This window comes from Odontesthes bonariensis, chromosome 1 (assembly GCF_027942865.1).
Source record: "Odontesthes bonariensis isolate fOdoBon6 chromosome 1, fOdoBon6.hap1, whole genome shotgun sequence".
Taxonomy (NCBI): Eukaryota; Metazoa; Chordata; class Actinopteri; order Atheriniformes; family Atherinopsidae; genus Odontesthes; species Odontesthes bonariensis.
Window position 1 is genome coordinate 15,756,872 of NC_134506.1, and position 22,803 is coordinate 15,779,674.

Here is a 22,803-nt window from a genome sequence, read left to right on the forward strand (position 1 = left end):
GGACCCGTTTAATGTCAGTCTCAACGAAGCTGTTATTTTGAAGATTTTTACCGGAAATGTAAGGCTTTATTATGAAACGCTTGACGCCGTGGTCGCGCTTCTAGAGCGCTGTCGTCCGGTTATATGCAGTTAACGGTCCGCACGAGCCTGAAACAACGTCCAAGGATGAGAAGGAAGAGGAAAGAAATCAACGTTCGCCGAGAAATGTTCGTGAAAGTCGCCTGCGGGATTTGGAAATTGTTTTTGACCCCCATGTGGTGGATTTTCATCGTTTGTCTGACAGGTAAGAGAGAAAAAGATGCGTTCCAATTTGCGGGTAGTGGTGTAACAGGTTGCTAAACTCAGAGTTTGGAGTAACGGTAAAGTTACTATTGTAGCGACATAACTCTAAAATAACCTGCAGTTGTGTGTTAATGACCTGACACCAAAAGCTGGGGCGAATTACGCAGTTATTTTCAATATCTCGTTTCACAAATGATTTATGCACCAGTGTCAGTAGCGTGTATTATTTAATATCTGTTGCTGATTTTTTTCCTGGTAGGCTAGCTGTGCTGCTGTCCACTGTGACATTGCATTTAGTCATGTGTGAATGATCCGTCCAGAAGCTTTGGGGGTTGTGGATTAGGAGGTCCAGCTTCAGACATGTTTAACTAGGTGCACAAGTGAAATAATAGTTAAACCCCAGAGACATACATTAAAAATATGTCAAGAACTTATTGGGATAGGGATGGGATGAAACTTTAAAATCCAAATAAATAAGAATTGTAAAAACAATATGTAGCATATCACTGCAAAAGCAGGGTCAATCCCATTAAGCTATTGTCTTTGAAAATATTATATGAAGTAGAAAGTTTAGATATGTACAATTTATCAGTGTTTTTTATCTTTAAGATCCATTTTAGCAAACATTACGGTAGCCTGTAAAATCATGTAAATATGACATGCTGTATTAATGATAGAGAACATCATAGAAATACTGTAGCAGCTTGTGAGCCTATTGTTGTCATTTATGTTGTATTTTGAATATCCGTGTTGATCAATCTTTTTATATTTTCTTGAGGGCATGTGACATATTTGTACTTGTGCAACACAAAGTGTGAGCGTTGATTGATCGAACTTAAATTTTTTTATCTGGTAAATGTTTTTTAGATATTTCTGTCTTTGCAACAAAACAAACATGTTTGAATCCAGACAGAGTAATATTTGATTTGAACTCAGACATTCTTTATACCGATGTTTACAACACCGACTGTCCCTCCACCCTCCTCTCACTTTCATTCTCTCCTCCGGAGGTGGCCTCCACTGAAAATTAATAAATACAGGATCGCCCCAGAGCTCTGTGATCCCAGGAAGACCAGCCTTGTTTCTTCTGTTTTTCTTTCTTTTTTTGTTCCAGTTCTTAGAAGTCAAAGTAATGTTCCCCCTGAGGAATTTAAGGCAGCTTGGTTTGAATTATGCTCCCCTTTTCCAAAAGCTTTAACCAAAACATTAAGCTTTACAGTTTTCGGGGTTTTGTTTTATGATTATTTACTGGTTACTTGACATTGCTGAAAGCAAAAACAACTCAGAAGGAATTGGAATCGTTTTCCACCTTGAGAACAAAGCGTTCATGGCGTTCAGTTATAATGACGTGAGTTATCTGTCTTCTCTGTTAATCAGAAGACGTGGGTTAGGTGTATAAAGACACCTAAAAGGCTTTGTGTGGAAATTTCAGGGTCTCGGATTTCTTTGCCAGTAATTTTGTCTGCAGCTAGAAGAAGAAGAAGAACAAAGAATATTCACAACTGAATTACTGTACACTATGGGAGTAATATAGCAATAAACACTTTCTATCTCTATAATAGGGGTGGTAAAAAGCCTTGAGTCTTTGTTAAACACAAATTGTTAGTTTCATCCAATTCAAAGAACAGAATTTGAAAACTTTTGAAAGCGAGCTATTTGAGTTCAGATAAAAAAAACAAAGGTATTTTTTCTAAGTTATTTTACAATGACTTGATAGCAATGTGTGGACTGGTGATTTCTACTAGAAAGATGCCTTAGTCATTATAAAGGTCTGTAAAGAACCATGTACGAAACGAAATTAATGTCCTTTGTGCTTTATTTTGATTGCATCAATCAGCTCTCTGCTCACCAGAAAAAAAAAGTTCTTTCAGGTTAATTATTGTTAGCGTAAAGACAACAAAACTGGTCTGGTCTTATTTAAGTGAATCCCCCCCCACCAGTGTTCCCGGTTTCAGCTTAGCTTCACCTCCCACTGCTCGGCCTGAGAAAAGCACAGACACACAGGAGCATGCACAGATGTTTCTGGGTGCATGCATGTTTTTCTTTATCATTATTATTATTATTATTATTAAAGAAGGTCACCTTACTAGTGTGGGTTGCATCTGAACTGCTGGGCCCAAGCTCCTGGTCATCATGTGACACAAACCCCCGGCGGCTTCAGAAGCTCCAAAACAACATCAGGTCAACTCAGGTCACACTCAGATTTTAGTGAGCACAAGCAACTCCGACAGTTGCACCACGGTCTTGTTTATCTTGCCAGTTCGTGCATTAAGATCTTTCAGTCCAAAAAATAGGAAAATGTAAATTGCAAAACGTTCACACTAAGATTTTTAATCTCTTCTGGTTAGTGTGGGTGATTGCCACCCTGGGATACAATGGAGAGAGCATGTGACGTACGAGACATTTTCAGACTGATTCAAAAGAATAAGGCATCTTTTTCTATATCAGCTCTGAAATCACTGATGACACACTAAAAGCGATGATTATCTAGACTTTCAAATCTAACTTCCTTCATTTGCACTTTATTGATCCCTCATCATTTTCCTCTCCCACAGGTGTCTTCCCCCCGTCTTGCTCAGGCGTTCATGTGTTTGTGAGAGATGAGAAGAGGTACGCTATTCTCTTCCAGTCAGTGGTTCTACCTTGTCAGTACACCAGTGTGTCCACCCAGACCGCAGTGGTGCAGTGGGTCTACAAGTCGTATTGTCGAGACCGTACGAGGGACTCATTCAGCTTCCCCGACAGTTTGAGTGGAAACCTGGGAGGAGGCGGGCTTACGAGTGGAAATGCTGGGGTCAGTGGAGGTTATGAGACGGGTATGACGGCAAGCTACCTCGACTGCTCTGACAACAGCCGTACTGTCCGAACTGTGGCCTCCATCTCTGGATCTTCAGTCACGCTGTCAGAGTTCTACAAGAACAGAGACATCTCCATCATCAACAGTAAGACACTCCCCCTCTGGTTGAATTTTTTCTGATGCCCGTCCTCTGTTCCTCTTCAAATCACCACATTTCTATTGTGTTATTGACCGAATTTGAACTCCCCAGTTCAGATTTGAATGGACTGTTGGGCAGCAACCATGTGTAAACATGCCTTTACCATATCTTTGCCTTTCGTTCTCCATTTCTTTTAGTGTTAACATCATGTCTATAGAGGGTCATCTTAGGGACATTGCTGTCCTGACATGCATGTGTGTGTAAGCACTTGTTGAATACAGTGAGGTAGTCTTCAGATTTATGGAGCCCTGACTCTGGCTGAAGAATTGCCCTTCTCTTCACAAGCCAGGATCCCAGACAAAAGTAATGGTTTTCATGCTGTCCTCTCATTCATCTTGACCTCTAAGTCCTTCCTTCTGATGTACTTCAATGACCCACTTTTAACTTTTTTTCTCTCAACATCCCACCATCCAAAGACTCATTTTGTCAGTATAAGGCTTTCTTTGAGTTTGCATTTTCCCTTTTCCCCGTCTTTTTCTGTCTCACTACACCAGGTCAGTGTAGTGATGTTGTAAATGGCCAAAAAAGTTAAAGCTTCGTTGCCTTTGGAGACGCCCAGTCATCCATACCCATGTAATCCTATTCAGGGTCACAGCGAGGTTGGAGTCGCTCCCAGCATGCACTGGGCAGGGGGTGCTCTGTTAATCACAAGGCTAACTCACTCAAACCAACACAGTTAGCATACAGCTCAGCGGATACACTCACACCTTATAAAGAAAAGGATTTTTCTCCAAGAGGAGATGTAGCTCCACAAGGCAGCTTTTACGAAAGCATATCAGAGACTGGCCACAGGAAAAGGGAAGGGAAAGGAAAGGAATTATACAACCCATTTCCTGTCTGCTATAAGTGTGACTGCTAACAATAGAGTTAGCAGCCCTGCATTGTCACGTGTGTTCGACTCTTGGACTTTCTGCTTGTCTAGTTAGTGGAGTTTAGGTGTGGAGCAACTTGGCTGATAGGAGGTGTCATCATGTCACCAGCCAACTAACAGGAAAAAAGACGTTTAGTAGCAACACTTAAGTAGCTAGAAGAATTTTCATTTTCATTCACTAACATTTTTCAGGCTGGGCTTTCATCAGGAAGATTACAAATACACATATCCCTGACCTCGACCCCATCCAGTAACTTTTGGAGAAATTGGAGCGTAAACAATGAGCCGACTCTTATTTCCCAACATTAATGGTCACCTCAGTAAAAGGATGACTGAGTGGCTTAGAAGAAGCTAATCCCTGCAGTAGTGCTGAGCGGTAAGACCAAAAATACATATCACGGTATTTTTTCACGGTATCACAGTTTCACGGTATATCACGGTATTTTTTTTTCATGCATAATTAGGTGTTCACAGCATTTTCTACAGATTGAGAACAGAATTACTGCAGTAGATTAACTTAGGATGGTCTATTTTACCGTCATAGAATAACGCCCCACAAAATTATACTGTTTACAAAGAAGTGCTACTCATGATTCTAATGAAGTGAGGAATCGGAATGCAAACACAATTGCAGTCAAAATACAGAACTTTTACTGTGCAAATTTCAAGCATCTTTTATGAAAATCAATACAAAAAAGTAGTGCAACTTGCAATAATTATATTTTTGCATCAATATGAGGTATTCACATTCAAATAAATGAGGTAGATTCAAGTTCTAGCTCTAGCAAACGCGTCTTGAAGTGACATTTGGCTCGACTTTTCTTTTGCTTTCCCCGTGTTACCTGCTGATGTGGCGGGTGCTGACCTTAACTTCATGCATTCTTGATATTCTAAGACATGCTTACGGCTAAGGTGATGGAGCAAATTGCTCGTGTTGCCACCTCCATCGACAACTGTAGCCCGACAACCCTTGCATAAAATGGTTGTTTGGTCGACGTCGGATTTTTTTAAACCAAAAAACTTCCAAACTACAGACACGGCTCCTTTTTTTGGCACAAGTTCTTCTGTGTCAGCATGTTCTACTAGTTCTGCAGCTTCGATTTCGGAACTTTCCATGTCTATCCTATCCACCTTCACGTAACGCAAGTGCTTATTACCACCTCGCACCCATAGACAGTAAACATGCGTGTTTAAAAGCACAACACTGAAAAGGGTCCCGTCTCAAACAATGTCGCGCGACGCAGCGTCCCCCCCGTTGTGTAATCAAATACACCGGTATGGCGGTATATTAAAAATTCATATCATAATGAAATTATAAACCGGTATTTGGTGTGAACCGGTATACCGTCCAGCACTACCCTGCAGCCAGATTCCAAAATCTTTAAAGAAAGTCTTCCCAGAATAATGGATTAGCTGATTGAAGCCTGTGCATTTAGAATGAGGAGATTGTAAACGTGGTGGCTGTAATAACTGGTTTGACATATACTGTGTTTTAGTCTTGAAATTGAATACAGTATATAGAAATGGAAACAGGAAGGAGCTTAAGGGTAATGATTCCCAACCTGTACCCTTTATATGTTTTGGAAAATGCATATAGAAAGACATATTATCATTTTAAACCTTTCCCTTTTACCCTCACCTAGAGGCCGATCTGCGAATAGGGGAGGTCCAGTGGGGAGACAGTGGAGTATACATCTGCAAAGTGGTTATATCTGATGACCTAGAGGGACAGAATGAAGCCTCGGTGGAGCTGCTGGTTCTTGGTAAGCTGCTTCTGCTTTCCTAATGTTACCATTGTAAAGGATTGTGGGTTCTTTGTGTACATGCACAGCCAGCGTCGGAAATTAGCGAGGGCCATGGGCCATTTGGCCCCCAATTTAGCCTAAAATGCCCCCAAAAATCAGGCTTGAGGGGCCAAAATTGCCCCCAAGTTTTTTAAACAAATATTTGTAGATTATTATAATGTGACATTAAACTACAATTTTTATTTTCATTAATTTACCGTCGCGTCTCTTTGTTCTCCTGATGGAATGTAAATAAACGATTATTAAGCGAGCGGCAGGAGTAGTTGGGTTTCCATCAAAGTCTTAATGAATTTAAGAGCGTATTTTGTGAGAATGCGCAAAAAGCAAAGCAAATTTATGTTTTGATTTATTCGCAAAACCTGTTTCCATAACAAAAATGCGCATTTTCCTTTTATCGATACGCTGACAAATCTACCCCCTCCAAGCGTAAAAACTTGTTTGCGAATTGCATTTGGTAACGGTGCCAGATCCTCCAGCCCCACCAGATTCCTCAGAAGCCCCCGCAAAGGTGACGAAAAGGTGCATCTTGCCATCCACTATTGAGAAATGGAAAATCGACTAGCTTGGTGTGGAAGTGGTTGACAAGAACACGGTAATCTTCTGTAAAGCCTGCAGAGCTCATCCACCTAAACATGGTTTTGGAAGCGACCAGGTCAAAAAATACAATGCACACCATCACCAGACTACGAAACACCACCGTTTCGCTTATGGTAAGTGACAACAGACGCTAACTTTTAAGACTTCATCACATCTTTTGTGTGGCTCGTTAGCTAAGGTGTCGAGTTGATAGCTATGGTCACCGTCTACATCCTGCAGCAACATACGGCTCTTAGGCAAACACTGAGAGCCGTATGTTGCAGCAGGATGTAGACGGTGACCTTAGCGTTAGGCTAGCATCAACTCGACACCATAGTTGAGTTATGTAGTTTGGACTGTGTCACTTCTCGTGTTCCTCGTGCAGAATGTGCAAAAAAAAAAAACGACCTGTACTCTCGATTTGTATACACAACGTTGCCTAGCAACGTCGTGCATGCGCATTATATCCTGCTCTGCTCCCGAGTTTTAGCTCTGGTTTTAGTAGTAGGCTATTCATGGGAAACGTATGAATAGCACGTTAAGGTTTCGGCCAAGTTGTGATTAAAAGCAGATCTTTATTATTTAAGTAAAGAACGTGTAATCTATAGAGTCGATTTAGAGTCGGAGGGGGTGCTCAGCCCTAGGTTTTCAGCTTACTTTTATGTTTATGAGGGGCCAGGCAGCCTACCAGTATTGTTCTAATTCTCATAGAAGGCTAAAATTGTTTAAATCAAACCAATACTGATGTCAGTTTGCTTACGGCTGCTCCTGTTTTCTGTCTGTACCTACTACTTCCACACTTCTCTCTGTAAAAGAAATGGCAAGCTTTACATTTATTTGGGTTGGGAGACGGCAAAGTAATGATGACGTTGTGCATTTAAATCTAAAAATAACTTGAAGATCTAAGTTTTTTTATGGCCCCCAAACATTTTGAAAATGCCCCCACTTTTGGGACTGTGGGGGCCAAAATTACCCCCAAAATATTTTCTTGATTTCATACCCTGTGCACAGCATTATTCTGATTACTGACCTTAATCTAAATGAGATTATATTCTTACACGAGTTGCAGGTATGATATTCCAGTCATATTCCTGTTTACAGATTACAGCGCACAGTCTGAGTAGAGACATGTACCTGCATTACATCCCCCTAATCTAAATTACATCCATAAACACATTCTTAGTGCACTCCTTCTGCTCTGCTCTGAACTCATCGGAGCCTGTGTTGCCAGATTTTGTAATAGAAACAAGCAACCCAATCTATGAAAGTAGGCCCAAAACAAGAAACTCTGGCAGGATGTAATAGTGTGATTTAGGTGTATACATGTCATACGACTAAGACTCGCATATTCCTCAAAGCTTAATTTGTTTATTGCTTTATATGTATATGGATTTATTCATCTCTTAATTGTCAAAAACGTTTAAATGTCATGGTTTTTTTCAGAATAAAGTCTTATTTGCAACATCTGACTGTTGCTGTGCATGAAAACATCGCTGTTGAGTGAAATGGTGTTCTCTACAAATGACACAATACCATGGAAACTCTCACAGATGCTTTTCTTTCTCTTTATCCTGTCTTATTACTGAGTGCAGGACAGAATACTGCCTAATAATGTAAATGAAATTTTCTCACGAGATACTGTTGTGTAACAGAGCCCTTATAATCAGACTTATTTATCGGCAGCAGCACAATCCAAGCTCATTAATGGGCTGATTTACAACAATCAGGACAGTCTGGACAGTATAATATGTAGCAGCTCGTACTGAGTTACCGGGGTTTGAAATGTAGTTTTTCCTGAACAGCCTTTGATACTGACATGAATATTCAATTGATGCATGTGTGTGTGTGTGTTTGTGTTTCTCTTTCCCGTGTACTGCAATGTATCTGCAATGTGTGTGTGCTCATTTACAAGTGTTACCATAGAAACTGACACGAAGCCGTATGGCTCCTTGGTGCCTTAAAACTTTCTGAGGCTGAACTTTTTGTTTGGCTGGCACTCGAGAGACTTATGTGTGTGCACAAAGAGACACGCTCACAAGTGCAACACATTGTTACAGTTTCTTGCAGGTTGAGTGAATTCTGCTGGAGTTGGTTACGGCCTCAGTGCGACAACATGTCCAGGTCAAAAATGGGATGATGTAATGCTACAAACAACTGAAGATGGGACGGTTGTGCTGTGTGAGATCTTGTGTACAATATTTAACCTGGCATGATAGCCCCTAGATACATCATGGTGTCAAAAGGCCTGTATTTCTTGGTCAGCTTGTAGCTAATATGCCACGTGAGGCACTTGTTTCCATAACAACAGTTGGGGCCAGGCTCAGGGAGCCTTTTGTCTTTTTAGCAAACTGCCCCACAGAAAAGAAGACAGGGAAGATTTAATGATGTAGAGGAGGCATGGCAGAGCACAGTGATACAATAGATGGAGGGTGATAGATGGAAGCTTCTTACCAAAAGGTGCTCAAGCACCATGGATGTATTAATAAAAGGTCCGTTGCTCTCCATGAGTCATGGCCACTTGGTAAGCAAGAGTTAGATTAAATAGGACATTAAAGTAAATTAATTGCCTGTCCCAGTTCCAAACCAAGACTCCTAAAACCATTCTAAAACGTGGTCAATAGCTGTGGTGGTGAATGTTACCTGAAAGGTTCTGGTGATATCGTTGCTCTTCACTGTAAGCTCTCAACATGTTGTGAAAGTGAACAGTAGCCTGCAGGCAAATTCAAGAGTCAGAACAAATTCCACAAGTGAGCTGCGTTCAGGTGCTTTTGCAGGAGAGGGTCATCAGACAAAGAGAGGTGTCTGAAAAATACAAAAGCAAGCAATGCCAGCTGTGCTCGTAGTTTCTTGAATTCATGTGGTGACTGAGCTGCTTCTTAATTAACTGAATAGTTTCTTTTTTCTGTTTTCAAATCCAGCAAAGAACAAATTTAGCCTTTCCCAAAGATACAAAGTAAGGTATGTGCACTGTCAGCCAGAGGGAAGCCAAGAAAGTCCTCCCTTTTTTTCACAACCAGCAGTCCTTTCCTCACACAATCAACTGTAAAGCACCAGTATCTATTCAGATCACTGTGATGTGCCTGCTTTTTCACGTCTCACGGAGCTTCACTTTCCTCAGATGAACCTGTGCACATGTCTGCGAACGTTTTGATGCACATTTTTGTACCAGCCTGTGACACACTTAGCCTTAATCTCCCATCTTTACGTGTCACTCACACATCTGTGGGCCTCCTTACGGCTGTCCTAAAAGAAAACCTGAGAGGAGGAAGTCAGTTACACCAGTAACCAGAACATCAACTTGAATTTGAATAGCTTTTCTCTATTTCGTATATTGATGTTTCTTTTTTTTTTCAACAATTTTTGGTAAAGTAATTAATCTAACTAAAGACCATCAAAATGACAATTTCAAAGATTAGGCTTTAAAGAAAATTCATCACTATGTGTTTACATAAAGGATATTTCAGTTTAAAGAAATAAAAGTAATAACCTTCTTTTGTCATGGTCTGTTTGTCCTGAACATTCAACAGTACCGTAACCAATCAGCATTAGCCACAATCTCAAAAGCTGTAAGTGAAGGAAGAATTGAACATCCTCATTAGCGCTTTTTTGGCAGTGTTGTTGCCAGTAGAAGATCAAGGAAAATAATGTTTTCACTTGCCAGTTAAGAAATCCCCCACAGACAACAATCTCTAAAAACGTTGTTATTGAACCATCAACTCTACTAGTGCAGTAAATATGTCGTACCAATACTGACAGGCTATACATGCAACCTTTCCCGACTAGAGGATTGCGGTAATTTGATGTTTCTATGAAGAAATTGTATGTTTTTCTCTGCCATCTTGTTTGTGTGCTCTGGACTTTAGCCATGTTCCCACCTGTAATATTTGCAGTTCTGCATGTAACATTACTCACAGCCCATGCCCATTTATCTTCATGAGAACGATTTACTTTTCAGTCTGCCAGTTAACCTTGTCCAGCATTTAAACTCAGAAGTCACATGGTCCGTGTGCCATGGTCAGCTGCTCTGATAGGAAGACTTTCAGAAACTAGTCCAGATGAATGTCCTTTTATGCATGCTTCTGTTGATCTGCAAGCTCTATCTTTTTCTTGTACTTTCTCCGTATTTTACTGCATTTTGGTCTTAATTATCTTTAATGCATGTTGCTGCACTGATATCCTTATTGCTGAATTACAATTCACATCGACTCCGTTACCTCGTCTCCCCTCCCCTCTCCTCTCCTCTGGTCACCTTTGCTCTGTCTCTCTCCAGGTTTCTCAGGAGTGCCTGAAGATCTCCTGCCAGACTTTGATTTGAAGATTATGCCAGGTAGGGGCATAATGTACTCTTCCCCTGCCCTGCTTTCTTTCATTCATACTAACCCCGCTTCCTGCTTAAACTCTACCGTAGCTGTAGGAACCATTTGTTGGAGGGATCTACCCTGGAATGGAATTTCTGCACTCAACATGAGATGCTTAGAGCGGGGGGAAAAAAACTCCTGTTTTCACATCTGGATCTGTGTCTATATCAAAACTTAGTCACTTCCGAGCTGGGCCAGGCTTCTCTTCTAGGATGATTGATTTTTTTCACTCAACTTGTCCAAAACATCTAGAATAATCTTGCTAATAAACAAACCAATCATACCAATCACAGAACCTCCATTTAATAAGATGACTAGGCTCTGACACGGGGCACAGGAAACTGGCAAAACGTTAGACTGTTTTATACCATGTATAATGGTTCCTATGCTGTACTATCTAATCTATTCTCTTCTCAGAATCATAAACAACTCATGTTTGTGAATCAGCTCACTGGAGGCTTTGACGGCGTTGCGTTCAGAGCCATTTTTAAGATGACAGACTGATCCACACCCATCAAATAATGAGCTGGCTGTTACTCCCACTAAAATGAGCTGCGCTGGAAAACAGCTATTATGGTCATTACAGTTATTTATGGTTGTGGTCTACATATCATCACCATTTGTCCACTGCCCAGTGAAAAGGCAGCAATAAGGAGGGAGGGAACTTTGTTTATTACACATCAAATTCCTTTAATATTTTGTTGATGATCCTATGGTTTTAAGGAAGCAGTGAGGGAATACTTGGACAATATGTCAGTAACTCTGCCCGTTGTTACGAGACACTTATTACAACTGTAACTGTTGCGTTGGAAGGTGTTCTTGTCCACGTTGACTCATACCCAGTACTCAGAAATTATTACATGTTCGGTGGTAGCTTGAATAAAGCTGTGTGTGTGTCTATCTGTGGAGGAGTCACGGTGGTTGCAAAGAGTGAGTTGAGATCACATTACAAGCCATTTTTTTGTAACAGCCAACTCTTCACTATCTTACAGAGCAGCATAAACTGCCCTTTTCCTTCCTTTAGCAAAAACAGATTTCCTGTGAGTGTGTGTTTGTTTTTGGTGTCCGTGGCTCTCTGTGTGTGTGTCTCAAAGAGAATGTTGAGCTTGGTTTTACATTGTTGAAGATTTCCTTATCTGCCCTGTCCTTCCTTTTCCTTTGCTTTGTCCTCAAAGACAGATACATGTAGTCGTATCAGTTGTACTGATTGCATCTTTCACTTCAACACCGCAGTACTTCAGCAGTTCATGTCAAACTATCTTGCCTTTTAGTGTAACTCGTTTTCTCTTAAATTTGCCATGTTTTTTGATTCAACATAATGCTACATACAGGAACAATTACCAGACTGGATAACGATTCAAAATAGTTTTACGGACATTTTTCACTGATCAAGCCTTCCGGCCCCATCTGGTGTCTCATTGCTTTAGAATTTGTGATTCCTTCCTGAATTTGTACAGGAAATACAATAAAACAATAACACACCTCTAAGCAGCTGTCATACATGCATATGGAAAATAATTAATATATATATATATATGTGTATATATATATATGTTCAAGAGTTATTTAACTTGGATGAAATCTTTGTTGTTATCTTTGTTATCCTTTTGTGAATTTACTTAAGAGGTCACCGTGTCCATCTGTCAGAAATTTATCATTTGTTACAGTCTTTCTATGTAAAACTACATGTTAAAACATTAGTGGTGGCCTTGTTAAACAGTGACGCTTGAGTGATTTGATATAAAGGCTGTGAGGGGATTATTGTTTGCAATAACTGTTACTTAGTTGCTATGCCTTTGATGTTTAAGCTGTAATGGGGATATTTTTTAGCATTTCACTTTTTTACCACCACTAATGCTCATTTTTCTAGCTTTAAGTTGTTCTTACATTCCTGCTAATCAACAGGGTACACAAATAAATACAACAATTTTACAATATTTTATTGTGTGGTCATTTTTCACATACTATTATTTACTAAATGTAAATGTATCATTCTCAGAATAAAGTTAAAATAGTGTACAATATGAAAGTGGCGCATACTGTTCTGTAGGCTTGTAGCATCTTTGTGTAATAAAAGCATGTCGTGTGAACAGTCACTGTTGACATAATTCAGAGGGAAAAACGGGAGGAAACAGGTGAAATGAGGTCACATATACAGGCAAACTGATTTTACACAGTCTTGCATGTCTATGTAAGAGATACGCATGATGAACAAATGCTGCATTTGATATAGCTTGTCATTGTTGATTTATGTAAAATGCAAACGTCGGGCTGAGAAACCTTACCTTGAAATACTGACCAAGAAATCTGACTTTTTGTGGTGTATGTTTTTTTTTTTTTCATCAAATACAGGATAATTGTTGGGACTATGGTTGCATTCTGGGTAATGTATGAATTAGATTTTGGCAAGTGAGAGAAATGTACATGGAGAAAGATTTACTTTGTTACTTTTTCTCTTTTTTTTTAACTTTCCACTGAGACTGACACTGTCATGAGCATCCGCTGCTAACTGTGTGAAATAAGATGGATCTTATTTATTTATGTGTCTGCGTTTATTGATACATATCATTTTGTGTTGTGTGTTATTGCAGAGTGGGTGTTTGTGGTGGCAGTGGTGCTCGGCAGTGTATTGTTCCTGCTGTTGGTTGGAGTTTGCTGGTGTCAGTGCTGTCCTCACTCCTGCTGCTGCTACGTCAGCTGCTGGTGCTGCCCTGACACATGCTGCTGCCCCAGACACTGTGAGTATAAACACAGATGAAGAGGAGCTCTGTCCTGAGAATACTGACTCTGGTCTGAATGAAATTGTGCTTTATTTTTTAGTGTATGAGGCAGGTAAAGGTATAAAGTCAGGCACCTCCAGTCCTCAGACACCTGTCTACCCTCCGTACTTTGTCTCTGGTGTGCCTACCATGGTCCCCATCGCCCCACCGTCTCTGGTGGACAAAGTGTCCTCTGTTCCACCCTCAGATGGCACCTTGGTCGCAGCAGGTGAGGTCATGCTTTTGTCTTTAAATTCTTTAGAAAAACTGAATTTTTGAGTTTGGAGTGAAGGATTTCAAATGTTTGATCCAAAAAGGTTCTTGAGCAACAGATTCTCACTTTCAGTTTATTTTTATTTGGTTTATGTGAACACAAAATGGATGTCCATGTCCCCCAGTGTCACCCAATGTTATTAGATGGGCAGCCCCTCCCCCCCAGATTCCATACTGTCACGGTGTTCTCTCATTCTGTGAGAAACACTGAAACACTGTCTATGATTGAAGATCAAACCTTAAACATTCGTATGAATATAGTGGAGCCACAGTGTGCGTTTATTTAACTTTGATAAGTATTGTGACATACAAAACATGCTAAAACATCAGAACTCTTGTCAAGCCAATGAATACAAATTCTTCATCCTGCTGAGTCAAGTGTGTGCATATCTCCAGTGCCCATGCACGCTGTAGGGGTTCCCTACCGCATGCCTTCACCACAGGATCAGGACTCTCTCAGGGTGCTACAGTATGTAGAGAAACAACTGGCTCACTTCAACCCTGCCAGGTCCAGCAGCCACCAGTGTAAGCGTCATAAACCCCCTCTGCCGCTTTGCTACTGAAGCATGCTGATCTGGTCGTATAGTGTCCTTTAAGCTTTTTATTCTCTTGCGCTTGTTTCATACTGCACTGGCTTTCTGCCTACTGGGTTTTCTATTATTCAGATGTGAAATAGCAGCAGATGTGCATGCCAACTTACCCGAAAGGAAAAGTTTTAACAATTCTTATTCCAACACTCTCTTTCAGACCGTGACTTTCTTCATCTGTGAATCTTGCTTTTGGAGAAATTGTCTCTTCATCTATTTATTTTTTCTCAGCAGTCTTCATTGATAATTTCATTTTGAACTATCCAGCCTCTAGCCTTTCTGAGCTCAGCTCCCTTCACGAGGGTGAAACCAGCTTTCGCCAAACGTACCGAAACGTCCAGAAGAAAGCTCTGCCAGCCATTCCTGATCATGACTCTCAACCTGAGCCGCAGCGCTACCGTGACAATCGCAGTCCAGAACCACAGCGTCACCGTAATAATCCACCTTCACCCCATCGCTATCGACACGACCCTGACTCAGACCCCCGTGACTGTCAGGAGGAGCTACAGCTTCCACGACGATACAGCGATGACCCTCCTTCCTCCTCTCAGTCGCACAGGATCAGCCGGAATCAAAGGCAGCAGGATCTTAGTGAGGAAGACAAACACAGCAGGTACAGATATTTGAGAATGCACAAGCACATTCATACATAAGAACATACATTAAATTTGTTCCATGTTTTGTAGGTGGAACCCTCGTTCAGAGCACCTGCAGAGAAAGACATATCGTACCACCGAACGAACGGGCTCACTGGATGAGCTGGAGGAGTTTGCTGCTTCTTACAAGCAAAGAGAAAGCAGAGGAGCAGAGCTGAGGGAAGAAGAAGGTGGAGACTATGAGATGGAGCTTCGGGAGTTCCGTCGATATCCCTCCTATCGCCATGGTCCTCCTCAGCATTATCACAACAACGAAGATGAGCTCAGTGACCACAGCGATCATGAGGATCATTCCAGACAGAACAAGAAAAGCAGACAAAACATTAGTCCACTGTCTTCTCCTAAAAAGGGGAGGGGCACATGGGAAAGAGAGAGCACCGTCCCACCTGCTCCCACATTAGGTCCATCATCAACTTCTTCTCAAGAAAAGGACTATGACTCTACGTTCCTGAACAGCCTGCTGGATCGTAAGGCTAAATTGCGAGGAACTGGCCAGGGGAAGAGTGGGGCCCGGGGTGAGGAAGACTCAGATACACCTTCGAAGGGCAGCTCAAAAAAGAGCAGTGGGGAATCTAGTCGGCACTGCGGCCGCTCTCTTAGTAACAGGCCTGAGGCAGACTCACTGTCTCCTTCCTCAGAGACGGACAGAACCAGAACTGACAGGCCATCTCCACGGGCGCTCCCAACAAATACTCGCCCCTCTCAGATACCTGCTCATTCCCAAACCAGTCGCAGAGAGGAACCCAGAGACAAGTCCCGGAAGGTGGTGAGTAACAGTTAAGTCTATAGATTACTGGCAGGATTGTGTACTGGCTATTCAAATTTTCCGAGACGTGGCTGTGAGAAAAGGGTATCCCGGATCATTTCCATAACTTAAAACTTACTTCACTGAAATGGGATTTGAAAAATGTTTCATTATTAAGTTAAAGTGGTTCCATTCATACATACCTATGATGCAGAGATTCATTGTGCACGCATGACATTTTTCTCATATGAAATTGGACATTTAATGTCACGTTCTATCCAAAATCTGTTTTCTTCGAGCTGGAAACTTTACACTACCTTTACTAATTATATCAGCTTGACTGTGGTTGTATCAAACCTACTGCAGTGTGTGGTAGCAGTTAGAGATATCACGGAGGTTTAGTCTTGTTGAGCAGCTGGTGGGACGCACAAGGATTTTTTTTCACTAACATTTATGATCGCAGTTGTTTTCAGCTTGAGAAAACCATGCGTTCACCCGGTGTCACCCTGTAGCTGCAGGTTGACCCAGAACACTGGTAAACATTCAGCGCTGCACCGTCTTTTCCCGTCGATTGGGCTCAAGCGATGTGATAAAGCTTTTAACCACTGCAGAAACTGTTGGTGGGGAAATTCATGGAGTTGGAGAGTATGGGCAGTGCTATTTAATAAATGACTTAATCACGTCATCTCTGCATTTGCTCTGAAAAATAAATCGAATTAACAGCCAAGGCTTCTGTCTGTTAATTCTAATGCTCGCAGTTCAGACTTGTTTAGAGTGATTTGGTAAATGTTAATAGTTCTGGACTTTTCATGGAAAAGCACCCTGGTGCTCATGCAGACAAGACAGTGTGCCATTTATTTGCTGTTGAAAGATGGAAAGCATTGTTCGAAAGGAGCTTAAGCAATATTCTTTGTGCTCTGCTTTTGGGGAGTGTATGTTATGGCCTGGAATTGTAAGACGAATTATAAAGTGGCTCCGGAAATAATTGTATAAGCTTACATCCAATCAGAGCAGAATATCTGTTTTGCATAGTGCTGATCAAATGCCCTCCTTTTTCGAGTCTTTTGATTATTTTTGAGGTTGTGATTGGCTGGGCTGGATAAGGACAGATGGAACTCTCTTTGAATTGGACCGGGCTGAACGGGGAGTTCTGCATTGACTCCCACAGCCTGAGAAACATAATGTGTGTTCTGCGTGGAAGATCGGAAGAACCAACACTGACTACGTGGGGATGTATTTCCTGTGGGGAAGAGATGAAATGACAGGCGAGAGAAAGATACGAGGAGAAATTAGCGTGGAGCTTATATATTCTTTGTTGTCCAAAGTTACAACCCACTGAGTCTGATATTTTAAACGGTCCCATGACATTTTATTCATATTTGTATACATAATTAGATTTGTGTCCATGGTCTGAGTGTGACATTTTTTCTGGTTAAATCCCCCAGAGTTTTCATCAATCATGCACAAAGACAGTCCAGTCATGATGTGGTTTTAGATAAAGGCATACATTTGGGGATTCTGTGTTGGGGGGTATAATATATATATATAATGTAAAAGTTTCATAGGCCTACAGTAAGTGTTGTTGTTGTACCTTTAACAGGTCAGGTTCAGATGCTACCAGAATGAAAACTAGGTAGACTATTCTGTTCTGTATCCAACAATCATAACTGGTTGTTTACACACTGACAAACCTGGGTCCAAAATGTTTTTCAGCATTAAAACATCAGCTTCCTGGCTTTGAGCAGCACCTTCAAACAAATCCAAAAATAATGTGGAAAAAAGTAGAAAAGCAGTTTGCCCCAGGTTCTACTTCTCCATATTAACCGTATTAATTGGCTAACGGTCTCTTTAGTGTCTCACCCTGCTGAACACTGCTTTAATACTTCTGTGTTAACGCTTTGTCGTTGCTCTGCTCACTTGAACTTTTTTGTCCTCACCAGAACACTCTTCTCAGCCGGGATTCCCTCATCGTCTGATCGATGCCGAGCCGCAGAGACTGCAGGCGCTGAGCTGAGCGAGTGCAGCCCCGATGCTCATCCCAGCCAGAAAAAAACCCCCGATGGAACTGACTTTGAGTGTGGATTTTCAAACTATATGCAAAAGACAGCTGCCTGTGAAACATAAGGAGAGCTGAATCAATTCTGATAAGTGAAGAGGAGGAGGCTGTGAGTGATGAAGTCACAGGCTTGTGTCACGTATATCTCTGCTGGACTAACGCTTAACTAATGTGAGCAGGAGCGTCCCTCTCAGCACGATGCTGTTGCCCCCCCCCCAACCCCTTAGAAAAGCCTCTGGAGCAGAGACCTGCTTTACGCTTCCAGTACAACGAGGGCATTCATTTCCATTTGATGAGATATGTGATTTAAAAAGCACCCTTGTAGAATAGACGGTTTATGACAACACCATTATTGTGAAGGACACACTGTATCGGCAGTTCTAAACAATAAGCACACTGTGTCATTCAATGGCACATTCAAGGACCAAAACACTTAAGTGGGTGGAGCTTCAATGTTACCTGAAGCTTTAAGTAGTAACAAAATAGCAGAAATGTAATACAGCTCTCTACCAGCAATCCTCAACTGTTAGTGTAAAAATTGTAGCTCATTGTAACACCCCCTCAGCTTTATTAAGGGTTTTAGCATCTTCCAGTTCCTTGCTTTGTCTTTGGTTCAGTTTCACAGCTCTCCTCAGTGGTGTTTCCTGCCAGTGTCTTGTAAAAAAAAAAAGCCTTGATAAACACATTGTACGCAGCCTGCCCAGAACTACACAGCAGATGATTAGCTGGTGAACAAAGTGGTCTAAGTTATCTTCCTCAGGAGATGGCGGAGACCGAAAGTGGGCTGAAATCTTCATGTTGGTTTGTATTTCCTTGAAATGTTACCAAGCACAATTGAATGTTTTAATTTGTCAGTGTCTCTACAGCTTCTTCTAACGTAGCTCTGAGTCATTTAATCACACGTGCAAGCGAGGGACGTGAAAAAAACATTCCCCGCCATGTAGCAAGAATTATTAGCTAGAAAAATCTGGCAGACACTTTTCAATGGTACAACCACATTTACAAATACGTTGGAGCATTTATGAAATGTAAATCGGATACAGAGTGCGGTGTGTGCTCACTTTGAAGTTGGTGCTGGCAAAAAGTTTGCACAACAGCATGTTTACTGCTGTCACATTACCTACTCTTTCACCATCACTTTGTAATCATCTGGGAGCAGAGAAAAGGAGTTTGTGTAGATTCAAAAGCCAAAGGTTATCTGATTGTTACTTGACGTGGGATGCCATTTTATTTTTCTTGTCACGATGCGCCAGATGTTTTCAGTGAGTGACGGGTCTGTACTGCGGGGAGGACAGTGAGGAACGGGGCTCCGTCTCTACAGACCAGTGTTGCTTTGGTACGTTCAGAGTGTGCTTCGGCTGTGTCGTGCTGAGATAAGCAAGACCTTCCCTGAAAAGCCAGTCTGGATGGCAGCATATGCAACTACAAACCCTGTATATGTTCCTGACACGTTTTTTTTTTCCTGTGGATGATATCATTAAACTAACATTTATGATTGCAGCGATGACATGTGATCCCAAGCAGCAAGTTCTTCACTGTAGAATCATGTCAGTTTTTAGTGCAGCGCTGCCTGAGGGCCCAGTGATCACAGCCACTGAATATTGCTTTTCAACCTGGTTACTTGTGTACAGATATTTTTCCTGTTATGTTAATATTTTAATGATATAATGTACCAGAGACGAAATCCACTCATTTTCATCACAGTTTTACGCTTACAAATGTGTTCAGTTATAAAAGTATTTATCATACAGGCTTCCGCCTGGTGAGCCTCTCCTGTGAAAGTGTCTCTGTGACGCTCTTTTTGGACGTAATAGTGACACTGACCTGTTGCTCCTTAACCTCGTGAGTTGTAATATTTCTCACAAGCTGTTTTTTGTTTTTTTCCGTGACTTCTCCTGTCTCCTGTATTATATCTTTTTTAAAGTATTAAATTTGTGTGTTTGTGGGCGTGGTTTTAATAAAACAATTCACTAACTTGGGGGTGGACTAACTCTACTAAATGACCTCACGTTGGATCTCAACGTGAGCCACATTTACCCTGGGAATTGCTACGTTGAAGCTTCTAAATCAGTGACGTTACCTTGGCTCTATCCAGTATCTGTAATCTGTTTTATAGTTAAAACATGCACAAAACAGATGTGTTCATAACCTGATGAGATGTTGCATTTCTTCTGAACATTAATGCATTGAGCCTTTGAAAGATCTTTGTGGTGAAACATGAGAACATTTCGAGTGTAAACCCTGTGTATTTATGCGTGGTGCAGTATACGATTGTTAACTTTTAAATGCATGTGTTTGTCTAAGCACTCGAGTGTGACTGTATTCATGAGTCGAGGTGTTTTTGGGTGACTATAATCCAGTCTTTGCTGCTGCTGAGTCAAGTGCTAATCCCAACATGTGTTCTCAACAGCTCCACGCGGCAACACACAGCAGCTTTGTCTATGTCCGCAGCTTTTTGCGTTCGTCATGTTACGCATTTCTCCGGCAGTGCTCCACAGCAGCCCTTTGTTCCCGCCTCCATGTCAAACAGGCTCATTTCTAGACAAGTGTGATCGTTTCATTGTTTGGTTGTCTTCATCGTGATTTCTGCTGTTTGGTACTGACATCCGCGCTTTTTGTGTCTGTGTGTGTGTGTGTGTGTGTGTATGTTAGCTCGCTAGAGAGAGATGACTCCTTACTTTTCTGTCAGGGAGTCAATGTGTGGCTGAGTGTGACTCACGTCTTTGTTCATTGTTGTGATCACAGACAGCTTGTTTTGACTGCACAGCTGTGTCAAAACTTTCATTAGTTCAGCCATAGATATCTGCTCTGTCCGCATGATTTTGTTTTTATTATGTTTCTAAAGTGTGCCTTTGTAATTATGGGAAGATGCAGGACGGAAGGCGTTCAGACCAACTGTGTGTTTCCTTACAACTTGTCATCAAATAAACCTAAATATGACCCCCTGGTTTCACTGGAACATTTTGTGTAAAATACCCGAAGATGTGCTGTTGGCCCGTTTTGAGCTACACAAGTATGTTAGTATGTAGTATGTTTTTATCATGATAGTTAATACTTGAAAACTAGTTTCTACTTCCTTTGAAGATGAAAACACACAAGACATAATAAGTTAGCTGTACAAGTTAAATACTACTTGCACGTTCAAATCTACGATAATCCCGGTGACTAAATGTTCTCACAGCAGCAGCTTTTGAGTCATCTAAAGAACAATTCTTTAACACAAGACTTCTGCTTTGTAGCTCAGTCAAAGATTTGAATACTTTCACAAATACAAAAAAAACCCAACAAAAACCTGAATAATGCAACAGGAGTTCCTTTCCTGACGCGATTCTGTAGTTTGCTGATTCCGATTCGCAGAGTATTTGCGATGGGAGGCAACGGTTAATGCAGCGACCGATCACACCCTGATGTTTTGTCAGGAATGCTGTGGAGCAGCTCCCATCTGCACAGAGGCATCAGCGGGGAAATGACATCACCAAACACCACAGCGTGAAATTTTTGGCTTTTCTTTTTAAAGGTGCACCTGTGATGGGTGGATGGCATTTATTATTAAAAAAAATATAAAATGGGACGCCAGCCATTTGCACAGTTGAGAAAACTGGGATCAACAAAACCCATTTAATATTACTACTTAGGGCATAAAAAAGAACAAGCTGTTAAGAGTCACAGATTCATTGTGCTTAAAGTGCCAAAGGTTACCTGTATAAAGATGGATACAGGTTGTGAGAGCCTTACTTTAATGCTGTTGGTGGGTATGATTGGCTGTTGGCTCCCTTAATTGACAAACCCAATTCCAAAAGACGTTTGGACAGTTTAAAAAAAAAACAGAATGATTTGCAAATCTCATAAACCAATATTTTTATTCACTGTAGGACATTAAAAAAAAACATCATATGTTGAAAGAGAGTCCATACCGTGTCATGGGAAATATCAGCTCCTCTTGAATGTGACGGCAGCAACATGTCACCAAAAGGTTGGGAAAAGAGCCCTGTTTACCACTGTGTGGCATTCCCTCTTCTTTTAACAGGTTTGTAATAATCTGGGAACTGAGACCAGTTGTTGGACTTTTGGGAGAATAAAGTCCCATCATTGCATAATACAGGATTCTGGCTTCTCAACAGTCTTCTTTGTCACATTTTGTGTTCTCGGCCGGTCTGGACTATGTTCAGGTCAGTCCAGCAGCTGGACTCTTCTACTATGATGCCGTGCTGTTGTAATGGTTCCAGTATGTGGTTTTAGCATTGTCTTGATAGAACACGCAGCATCCACCGTGAAAAACATTTTCTTTGGATGGGAGCATAAGTTGCTCTGAAACCTTCAGCATTGATGGTGCTTTTCCAGATGTGCAAATTGCCAGTTCCATTGGCACTAATAGACTGCCATTCCATCAGAGATGCAGGTTTTTTAACTGAGCACAGATAGCAAACCGGATGGTTCCTCCACTCTTTGGTCCAGGGGACGTGATGTGGATAATTTCCAAAAACAGTTTTAAATTTTGATTCTTCTGGCTACAGATAATTATTTCGTCTTCTCCTCATTCGATTTTAAATGGCTTTTGGCTTGTGTTTCTGCATCGTGTTCACATATGGCCTTAGCTTTACACAAAATGAAGCTGCGTTTGCGGACGGCTCACTGGACTGCATTAACAGATGATGATCTCCTGAAGTGTTCCTGAGCCCATGCAGTGATTTCCATCACAGAATCTTACGTCTGTTTTTAATGCAGTGCTGCCCATGGACCTGAGGATATTTTAATTTTACACAGCCTAACTTTAATTACTTTTGTTTTAATGAGAGACACCACAGACTAATAACTAATCAGTCAGATGCACGTGATGAA

The 22,803-nt window shown here is 41.3% G+C and overlaps 1 protein-coding gene across 3 annotated transcripts; it reads left to right on the forward strand.

Annotated features, from left to right (window-relative positions):
• Window positions 1-79: 79 nt before the first annotated feature.
• Window positions 80-20,899, forward strand: LOC142398803 (uncharacterized). Of its 3 annotated transcripts, XM_075483033.1 has the most exons (10): window positions 80-283; window positions 2,838-3,224; window positions 5,793-5,912; window positions 10,801-10,857; window positions 13,480-13,626; window positions 13,709-13,876; window positions 14,317-14,445; window positions 14,775-15,120; window positions 15,194-15,929; window positions 17,849-20,899. In XM_075483033.1, the coding sequence occupies exons 1-10, from the start codon at window positions 124-126 to the stop codon at window positions 17,882-17,884; spliced, it is 2,286 nt and encodes a 761-aa protein (XP_075339148.1). In that variant the 5' UTR covers window positions 80-123; the 3' UTR covers window positions 17,885-20,899. The 3 variants fall into 3 exon arrangements, with proteins under 3 accessions (XP_075339148.1, XP_075339296.1, XP_075339215.1); XM_075483181.1 differs by lacking the exon at window positions 14,317-14,445; XM_075483100.1 differs by lacking the exon at window positions 10,801-10,857.
• The last annotated feature ends 1,904 nt before the right edge of the window (window positions 20,900-22,803 follow it).